The 10,446-nt window shown below is 41.6% G+C and overlaps 1 protein-coding gene across 4 annotated transcripts in view; it reads left to right on the forward strand.

Moving 5' to 3' along the window:
* The first annotated feature begins 495 nt into the window (after nt 1-495).
* LOC109967706 (CCR4-NOT transcription complex subunit 2) overlaps nt 496-10,446 on the forward strand; it is a 22,554-nt gene continuing 12,603 nt past the window's right edge. Inside the window, exons 1-8 of one of the 4 annotated variants that reach the window (XM_020613468.1) lie at nt 496-723; nt 2,527-2,658; nt 3,382-3,462; nt 3,556-3,628; nt 5,890-6,037; nt 8,280-8,498; nt 8,999-9,078; nt 9,222-9,347. In XM_020613468.1, the coding sequence (XP_020469124.1) occupies nt 2,539-2,658; nt 3,382-3,462; nt 3,556-3,628; nt 5,890-6,037; nt 8,280-8,498; nt 8,999-9,078; nt 9,222-9,347 (847 nt within the window). In that variant the 5' untranslated portion in view covers nt 496-723; nt 2,527-2,538. Of the gene's footprint in view, nt 724-743; nt 1,001-1,895; nt 1,993-2,526; nt 2,659-3,381; nt 3,463-3,555; nt 3,629-5,889; nt 6,038-8,279; nt 8,499-8,998; nt 9,079-9,221; nt 9,348-10,446 lie in introns of those variants that run through there. The other 3 variants (XM_020613469.1, XM_020613466.1, XM_020613467.1) reach the window with 3 other exon arrangements.

Consider the following 10,446-nt stretch of genomic DNA (forward strand, 5'->3'; position numbering starts at 1 on the left):
CAAAATAAAATAAAAATGCACTACTTCATCACAAACCGTGTACACAAATTCAGCCATTTTTTCCATCAGCAAAAGCGTTCTTCAACAGCAGCTGAACTTCCGTGGAACACTGTATCAGACTAGATTTAATGTCATTCTTTTGACACAGATCAACATAAAAGACATGTCAGTGTATAAGGAGTTCCATTTGTTATCCATGCAGCAGCACAGTCACACTTTACTGTGGTCCAGTATAACATCAGCACTGTAGAACCGAACACAACTCATTAAATACTGTATGGGCATTTTTAGTTCCACTTAATGTTTTCATAAAGAAATTAAATAATGTGACAAACTGAAAATCTGCAGCTTTCAGGGGCCCCGGGGAAGTTACTTTACTTACCAGGTAAACCAGCACAGAGTAAAAACAAAATTAAAGCTCAGAGGTCAGGGTAGAGTAGAATAAAGCAAATAGAATACAGTGATAGTGGTTCACATGTCAGGATAGCAGAGTGGACTCAAGCAGAGTGGAGTAGAGTACAGTAGAGTGATGGAGGCTCAGAGATCAGACAGTCGAGGAGAGTAGAGTAGAGTAATAGGGGCTCACAGGTGAGACAGTATAGTGAAGTACAGTAGAATGGTAGAGGTTCTGAGGTCTGAAGCGAAAGGTATCCCAGCATCCTCGTTGACTGGCGAAGAGATGTCGGCCATCTTGAATTGTAGCGGGGAAGAAAGATTGATGCGGTGAGCTCCTATTTTATTCGTTTAATTTATTTTCTCAGCAGTTAAATCTCATTTACATAAAACTACAGCAATATTGTAGTTATCACGGAATTAGTTTGTGAAGCGGAGTGGAAAATATGACTTTAAACGTCGCAGTTCTGCTTCGTTTCTTATTGTTGTTGTTTTGGGGAACTAACGCTAAGCTTACCGACCGAGGTGCAGCAGGCCCAAATCCGAACAAAAACTCGCTTGTCGACCGGTCTCCTCTCTTCGTGTACAGCTGTCTACATAGCCGCATGTAAAGTGACTTTATCTGCTTGCCAGATAGTGTTGTAACCACTTATAACTGTCCCCGTCGTGGTACTTATGTTGTTGTTAGCTGAGTAGCTCGCTTCGTAGTGAACGTTAGCTTACATGCTAACGGCCTCATGTATTCCTATAGAACTAGCTACTAGCTTACCTGCGCTTGTTAGCTAGCAGTAGCTCCTTACGGCTAACAATGTAACACGAGCTAGTGCTAATATTTGTTACTTGTATGGGACTCACAAAGAGAACACAAAGCACGGTTATTAGGTTCATTTGTGCTGTCAACAAACAAGCGGTTAGTTTAATATTTAGCTAACATCAGTTAGAGATTATCGGAGCTAGCATTAGCTAACATGGCCAACATTAGCCTTTTGCGACACTGCTGCACTTTTAACGTAGTTTTGAAACAATAACAGGAAAGCTTGCAATACAGTATGATGGTGTTTAAAGCTTGTAGCTGCAGGGTAATTTATAATCCGAAACGCAATGCTTTACAAGTAACATTCTACAGTATTACAAGCGTGTTAGCGCCCAATTAGCCGTTGTGTCTGGTTATCGCTGCAGCTACAAGGCAGTGTACTTTTGTCTTGCTTACTTTAGTAAACAGAAGTAGTTAATCCTGAGAGGTCACTGTCCAGACTGGGTTGCGGGGTTATACGGTATGTTTACAAGAGCTCGTGTGTTGTAGGGATGACGGGTCACTACAGGGCGATAGGTCTGCGATTTGTTTCTGTTCACTTGTTACCACAATTGTGTAAATCGGTAATCACTGATGTAGCCCCACTTATCCCAACCTATTCTAAGTATATTTGCAAATATAGTTGTAATGTTTTGGCTCATGAAAAATTAAAACGAGAGTGACCCTAGCTGGCAGAGGCCCATACATACACTTATATGCCCACCTGTAAAATGAGCAGTACAGTGCATCAAAAAGAAGTGGCTTGTGTGAGCAGGACAGGATCAAGCAGTAGAGCCATGTCACAGGTTGTATGATTGGTGTATTATTAGCTTTTGGTTATTTAACAGCTTATTGCTCTGTTTTTAGGGTTGCATGTGTTTTCAGACTCAAGAGAACCAGCCGCATGTTTAGGGTTTACAATGTAGGTACAGAATGTGAGGTGGTGTTAAAATTTTAAGTTAGTTGTTTATGGCTGCAGCTAATGACTGTGTTATTAATTAAGCTGATTATTTTACTGACTTTTGATTTTTCAAACAAAACCCATAGACATTACAAAGAGGGAAAATTAGGCTTAAAATGTAATAAAATAACTAACAATTAATTGATTGTCAAAATAGTTGCCAGTAATTTTTTTTTGACCAGCCAGTTGATTAATTGACTAGTAGTTGGTGCTCTACAGTTGGCAGACTATGCAGGTGTCATACAGCTGAAGGTTTATTCATAGCATGTTAGGTACATTTCAGAACAGTGTTATGAATCAAGGCTTTAGAGAAACACTGCAGGAGCTGATTCTTCACTGGGTTGGTCAATCTGACTGTTTCCTGTGTCTGTTTTCACAGGTGACACGCGGTATGTTTGGTGCTAACCGGAAGAAGTTTATGGAGGGAGGTATTGAGAGCGACTACGCAGACGACTCCAGCCTCTACTACAGCCAACAGTCCATGTTCCCTCCTCACCGTGCTGACAAAAATGTGAGTTTACTCTGCTGTTTTAAAGCTGCATTAACTAAGATTTAGCACAAATTCAGATAAATCAAGTGAAAAATTGTCTAGAAAAGTTGTCTCCTTGCTGTACTAATCCCCATCAGCAGTATGACTCATTTCAAAGACGAATCGTGGTGACTCCATGTGCAGGTCCAACCCAGGATGGGAGTGGACCTGTTAGACCAAAGAAGCCATTTTCTGTAGCACAGACAGAGGGCGACAAAGAATGATGCCAAATCAGGGTTAACATCGGTTTGGCCTTTCGGAGATGGAGAGTACTGCGGCTGTGGCTCAGGAGGTAGAGCGGGTCGTTTCCTAACCGGAGGATTAGCAGTTCGATTCCCGGCTTGTCCAGTCAACATGTCGAGGTGTCCTTGAGCAACATTAGTACTGTATCAGTATTACTGGGAAACGTTCCTCTGCTTGTGTTACTGCAGATGCATCTGCTCCAAACAACGTTAGACATACGTACGCATATTGCTAAAATGTAAACCTCTTTATTTGACACTGTGTCGCTGCAACGCCGCTGACAGCCACGGGCCCTATGGGCGCTATGGACCCTATGGTCTGTATGCATTAGCTCTGGAGCTGGTCACTACTGCTGCGCTACCTGACTTGTGTTTCTATTTACAAAATGATTCAGAATTTACAGAATCACTGGAGAATAAGATATTGTACCTACACTAGTGTTAAACATTTTTTTATGTGCAGACAGGCGTGTTACCTCCACAGTGTGATGTCAGCTGGCTGTTTTCATCTGCCTGCCAGGAGTCTGAACAGAGGCTGGAGAGGGTCAGATAGGATCTCTATGTATCTGTTAAGATTAACAAAAGCTGGTGATGTTGGGAAAGTTAAAGGATGTGTTTGTCTTTCCTCTGTGTTCAGATGCTGTCGTCTTCCTCTGCTTCCTCAACGGGTCAGCTATCGCAGCTAGGAGCCAGTTTATATGGCCCGCAGAGTAAGGCAAACACACCCCCCCCCCCCCCACACTCACCTGTTTCATTTTCCTAAAAACTAACAGCAGGAGCATCAGTTACCAGTTCAAGCCTAATTTTTATTACTGTTAATCTTATCTCATTATTGTTTGAAAAGTTTGGATGCTGAGGCTGTTACAGCCTGTAATGGTCAGAGTATCTGCAGGTGTGGAAAAGCAATGACTCTACTTTCCACCATAAAACCAGTAGAAAGTATTAAAAATTCTTACATTTCCTTTTAGTGTTTTTCTATTTTCTCTTGCCTAGGTTCTTAATCCAGCCACCCATTTTTTGACACTTATGTGGATTTTATCATTATTGCTATACACAACTGGGAAGTGGAGAACGAATACAGTCAGGGAAAAAATTATTTGAACCCCAGCTGATTTTGTAAGTTTGCTCACTAACAAAGAAATGATCAGTGTACAATTTCAATAGTAGGTTTATGTGAACAGTGAGAGACACAACAGTAACAAAAAATCCAGAAAAATGCATTACAAAAAAAGTTATAAAGTAATTTGCATTTTCATGAATGAAATAAGTATTTGATCCCTTTGCAAAACGTGCTTTAGTACTTGGTGGCAAAACCTTTGTTGGCAATCACAGAGGTCAGACGTTTCTTGTAGTTGGCCACAAGGTTTGCACACATCTCAGGGGGGATTTTGACCCACTCCTCTTTGCAGATCCTCTCCAAGTCATTAATGTTTCATGGCTGATGTTTGGCAACTCGAACCTTCAGCTCCCTCCACAGATTTTCTATGGGATTAAGGTCTGGAGACTGACTAGGCCACTCCATGACCTTAATATGCTTCTTCTTGAGCCAATCCTTTGTTGCCTTGGCCGTGTGTTTTGGATCATTGTCATACTGGAATACCCAACCATGACCCATTTTCAATGCCCTGACTGAGGGAAGGAGGCTCTCACCCAAGATTTGATGGTACATGGCCCCATCCATCCTCCCTTTGATGCGGTGCAATTGTCCTGTCCCCTTGGCAGAAAAACACCCCCAAAGCATAATGTTTCCACCTCCATATTTGACGGTGGGGACAAACACGGCGTGTTGAGTTAATGCCAAAGAGCTCGATTTTGGTCTCATCTGACCACAACACTTTCACAACATGACCCATGTGGCCCTTGGACCCAAAAAGAACAATTTTACTCTCATCAGTCCACAAAATGTTCCTCCATTTCTCTTTAGGCCAGTTGATGTGTTCTTTGGCAAATTGTAACCTCTTCTGCACGTGCCATTTTTTTAACAGAGGGACTTTGCGGGGGATTCTTGAAAATAGATTAGCTTCACACAGACGGCTTCTAACTGTCACAGTACTTACAGGTAACTCCAGACTGTCTCTGTTGTCACCTTCTCACCCAGCTGCTTGGCGATGGTCTTGTAGCCCATTCCAGCCTTGTGTAGGTCCACAATCTTGTCCCTGACATCCTTGGAAAGCTCTTTGGTCTTGGCCATGGTGAAGAGTTTGGAATCTGGATTGATTGATTGCTTCTGTGGACAGGTCTCTTTTATACAGGTAACGAGCTGAGAGGGCTCCCAATGTCAGCTCGTTACCTGTATAAAATACACCTGGAAGCCAGAGATCTTGCTGACCGATAAGCGATCAAATACTTATTTCATTCATGAAAATGCAAATGAATTTATAACTTTTTTTGTAATGCATTTTTCTGGATTTTTTTGTTATTGTTGTGTCTCTCACTGTTCAAATAAACCTACCATTGAAATTGTAGACTGATAATTTCTTTATTTGTGGGCAAACTTACAAAATCAGCTGGGGTTCAAATAATTTTTTTCCCTGACTGTATAATAAAAAAATATTTAATTACCATATTGTATATGCATGCCTCAGTCAGTATGAGGTGTTAAAAAGACTGTATGACTTGAACAGAAACCCTGGCAAAGATGCAAAAACAATTTCATCCTTGTGAACAACATCAGCGGCACATTATTCAGACAGCACTGTCATAATTCCTTGTGTGTGTAACATACTTGGCCAAATAAAGGTGATTATTATTATTATTATTATGATTATGATTATTGTACTGTAACCATGCAGCAACAGTACTGTGCACAGCCATGTTCTGACACACAGATTTAGAACAAGTGCCATTACATTTCTTTTATCGACAGCTTCATTGGCTTCACTGCTGAAATCACACAAACATCAGGAAGTCGACAGACTGACAGCTGAAAAGTGTTTGACAGTAAACACTGTACTCCTCTGACTCTCTGCAGGTGCTTTGGGGTTTCCCATGCGCGGTATGAACAGCAGCTCAGCACCGCCATTAAGTCGAAGTGGGCTCAACCAGTCTGCCAGCCAGCTCTCTAGTCACACCACAACACCCAACACTGGCACCATGCACACACCTCCCTCACCGAGCAGGTACATCATAGCTGGAGATGAAGCCTGGGGTGTAGCTCCTTTAAAATATCTTGATGTCTTTATTATAGATATCTGAAACATGGTAAAATGTACTCACATTTTAGAGAGAGAGACAACTTTCGTGTTTGCTTACAGTGGCAGCAAGAAAAAGTATGTGACACGATCTGATCTTCATCTAAGTCAAGAGTACTGATGAATATAATGTGCCTAAAATAATAGCACAAAAAATTCTGATCTTTCATGTCTATTAAGCACACACATTCAAAATGGTAGTGGAAGAAGTAAGTGAACCCCTGGAATTAATAACTGTTTGGACAATGTTCTTTTTAGTAAGCAGCGGGTTCCTTCATGGTGTCCTGCCATAGACACCCTGCTTGTTCAATGTTTTATGTACTGTAGACTCATGAACACAGATGTTATCCAGGTCCAATGGTGCCTTCAAATCTTTGGCTGCCACTCAAGGTTGTTTCTTTAACCTCAGTGATGAGTCTTCATTGTGCTCTTGGGGTCATTTTGACTGGGCGCCCACTTCTTGGTAGAGTAGCCACAGTTCCAAAGTGTCTCCATTTCTAGATCATTTACCTAACTGTAGAATGGTGAATTTTTAAAGTCTTTGAAATCACTTTATAACCCTTTCCAGCTTTATGTAAATCAACAATTCTTGATCATAGATCTTCTGAAAGCTCTTGCCGCTGCGCCCCGGGTTTGAATCACGGTTGCGTCAGGAAGGGCATCCGGCGTAAAACACGTGCCAAATGTCAGCATGCGAGTCGTCAGTGTTATTGTTATTGTATTATTTTAGCCACATTATATTTGTCAGTACTCTTGACTTAGATGAAGATCAGATCACATTTTATGACAAAATAACGCAGAAAACCATGAAATTCCAAAAGGTTCATATACTTTTTTTGCCACTGTATGTCTTGTAGTCTTTATCATATGCAAATGATTAAATTCAACCAGATTTGTGGTCAGATCTGAATCCTTCAGTTCTTTGGATGATTCTGCCTTTTAGAATGAAGTGAAGAAGGTTCACATATGAACTAATACATTCTTTACAGTCTGGACAAAGTTTGGTGTAACAACAGTAAATGTCCAGCCATACTGCACAGACAATGTGTCAGACACTGTATGTTGACATTTTGCTTTTATTGATGCACTGACTTTTCCACCCTAGCCAAAATTATTTCACATTTTTTCAAATTGTCACCGTCTCCACCCAGGTTTTTCATGTGCAAAGTGAAAGTGCACATAAAAATAGGTGGATAGAAACTCAGCATCTGAGAAGCTTCCAGAGTTGTTTCATTAGATAACAGTATAAAGCTCTGCTAAGTTTTGGCATCTGATAAGCCTTCAAACTAAAGGATGTGTTGCTCTAACTAGTCTTCCTGGATTATATTTCGCCGTCTCACCATTTTATGGAACAACACGCCCCCACCAGCGCAGGCCGTTTCAGTCTGAATGCTCACTCATGCACGTACCGTGTAACCCCTGTTTCAGCTCCAGCTGCCTGTGTTCCTCTCTCTTGAAGGACTATTTGGTTCTTCTTACCATTGCTAACTCTGAGAGATGAGACAGTCCAAGTAACTTCAAAACAGTGGTGATTTATTCAAAGGATCACAGGTAAAATTAACATTACACGCTCAGGTATCTTGCACCTCCAAACTGCTTGCAGGCAGATGTAAGATGAAAGACCCTGAACCCACCAGGCCTATACATTATATCCCCTCGGTTGGGCTAGCCCCATACTACACAGAAACGTCAACCAAGACGTCACTGTTGCCAGCTTTGCAGCTGGTCATAGCAGTAGTCAAAACATGAAGCAAATCAATGTGTGTGTGTGTCTGTTGGTGGTGTGTAGCTAAAAACATTCTCACGACCTCTAGTACATGTCGTGACTTGAACATAGGAACATTATGGCTAAGGCTGCAGTTATACACATCGTAATAATAATATTGAACACCCTGTCTGCTGACAGTCATCAGCTTTTCTCTCTAGTATCCTTGACCAGATGTACCCTGTAGAAACTCATAAGCATGACTAAGCATTTAACAGTCTAACTAGACATCCTATCTCCACTAAACATTTCTAATACATAAAGTATCTATCAAATTTCTATCTGACTAAAAATACCTAACACTCTCTCTGCAGACTTTGAATTGTGCTTGGAACCCACAAACCTTCACGTTCAACTTTTCATCTTCAGTAATTTCCTCTGTTGTGCGTCTGTCTCTTTCTGCAGGGGTATTCTGCCAATGAGCAGCCGAAGCGTGCTGAACCACAGCCAGCAGGTGGGGGGTCCGACGGGTCAAGCAGGGGGGATGGGAGGGGGAGGAGAGAGGGGAGGTGGCACTGGAGGAGGAGGGAGGAGCGGGAGCATGGGGAGTCCCAGCCGGTCGTCGCCCAGCATTATCGGCATGCCCAAACAGCAGCAAGCACGGCAGCCTTTCACTATCAACAGGTAACACACCTTTCTGCAGAGCAGCCAGGTGAACTGTACTGCCTGTCTGACTGGCTATAGCCCAGCCTCCTGCTCTGACCACCTGTCATTCTGGTTAGTTCTGCTTTCACTAAGTTCAGCTTGGTCATATTTGAATCTGTCAGATTTAATGTCTCCCATAGTCTGGGTGTTCGCATGTTGGTGTGAAGTTTATAAAATACAGACTTGATCACCACTGAAATGCTGCTGTTTTGCAAGAGAGATGTGTGTGTATATACAATATATGACATCCTAGTGTCTGCTAAATAAAGCAGTTTAATAGATATCTGACTTCATGCATATCATACATGTATGTGTGTACATTTCCTTTAACCATCTTAAAGCAATTAACATGTAAAATAAACATTGCTAGCGGCAGGGTGAAGCCGTTTTTCCACATCCCTGTCTGTCTGATTTCAGTGCTAGTTTTTATGGCTGCAGTGTGAACACTGTTCTGGGATGTGTCTCTGTTTGTGCGGCAGTATGTCGGGGTTTGGGGTGAACAGGAATCCCGGTTTCAGCATTAACAACTCCCTGTCCAACAACATCTTCAATGGCACAGGTACAACCAGAAAAACAAATATAATTATTAAAAAAAACTTTGGCCTCAGTTCTTCAGTGTTGGTGAGGTTTTATCTCAGTTGTTTAAAGCTTTATAATGTTAAAATTGTACATTTTTAAAATTTCCTCTGTGTGCTCATCCAGACGGCAGTGAGAATGTGACAGGGTTGGACCTGTCAGATTTCCCGGCGTTAGCAGACAGGAGTCGGAGGGACGGAGGCTCAAATCCCACCCCATTGCTCAACCCGCTCGCCGGTCGGGCTCCCTATGGTAAGAAACTAAGAGAGAGAGAGAGTATGAAACCACCAGAATGGGCGAGAAGCCCTGTTCACTTCCATTACATGCAGCAGGTTCCAGTGTTAATTCTCCAAGTAACAAAAACAGTCTGGCCTCCATTCAGTAGTTGTTCTGGAGCTCTCAGTCATATGACATGATCTTCCTCAGCAGATAGAATCTAGGACTGCAGATTGTTCAAATTATCTTCTGGAGGAAATTGTGGTTAGTTACTTTCAACACATCAGCTGTTGTATTCTGGTTTTCTTTGGTGGAACTGCAGCAGTACATTAATGTCTACAAAGTTTTATTAACACTTTAACAATCTGAGCAAAAATTCCAAACGCTCGGTGGTGAATGAAGTAGTCGGCTCCTTTACTTCAATGTGGAAACACCACGGTGTAAAAATACTTAGTTAAAGTAAAAGCCCTGCATTCAAAATGTTATAGAACTACCAAAGTATCAGCATCCAGATATACATGAAGTACCATCGGTACCAGTACTCATCCTGCAGAAAGGCCCGTGTCCCAGTAACGTCTCTGATACTGGATCATAGTAACTAATTACTGTGTCCATCACTTTAATGCTGCAGTTGGTAAAGGTGGAGCTGATGGTAACTTCCTTATATACTTATACTGTGAAGTACTTCACATCCTGCTGGGTAGCTGGGGGATTTCCTACTGGGATCAATAGAGTTTGATGGTTCTACTGGTTTTGGTTTGATTCATCTAGCATGATCAAATACATGTAGAGCAGTAAAAAGTGCAAGGCCTCTGATGTGTAGGGAAAAAAAAGAGCAGAACATGGAAATACTCAAGTTTGATGGCATAATGTGGGGCTTAAAGAATCTGTGATGACCATTTTCTGATGGATTATGTGAGGAAAGTTCTTATATTTTGAAAAGAGAAGACTAATAAAAAGATATATATTTCACTATGTGAAATTTATTATACATTAACGTATCAAAATAAGCATGTGCACATGGATCTTCACTGTTTAGGATAAACAGGAAAGACTGGCCTCAACTTGCCGGTATACAATATTTGTATGAAAAGATGTTACTATCTGATTGGTCAAAAACTGTTGGGGAGAAGTC

Source organism: Monopterus albus, unplaced genomic scaffold (assembly GCF_001952655.1).
Source record: "Monopterus albus unplaced genomic scaffold, M_albus_1.0 scaffold134.1, whole genome shotgun sequence".
Classification (NCBI taxonomy): domain Eukaryota; kingdom Metazoa; phylum Chordata; class Actinopteri; order Synbranchiformes; family Synbranchidae; genus Monopterus; species Monopterus albus.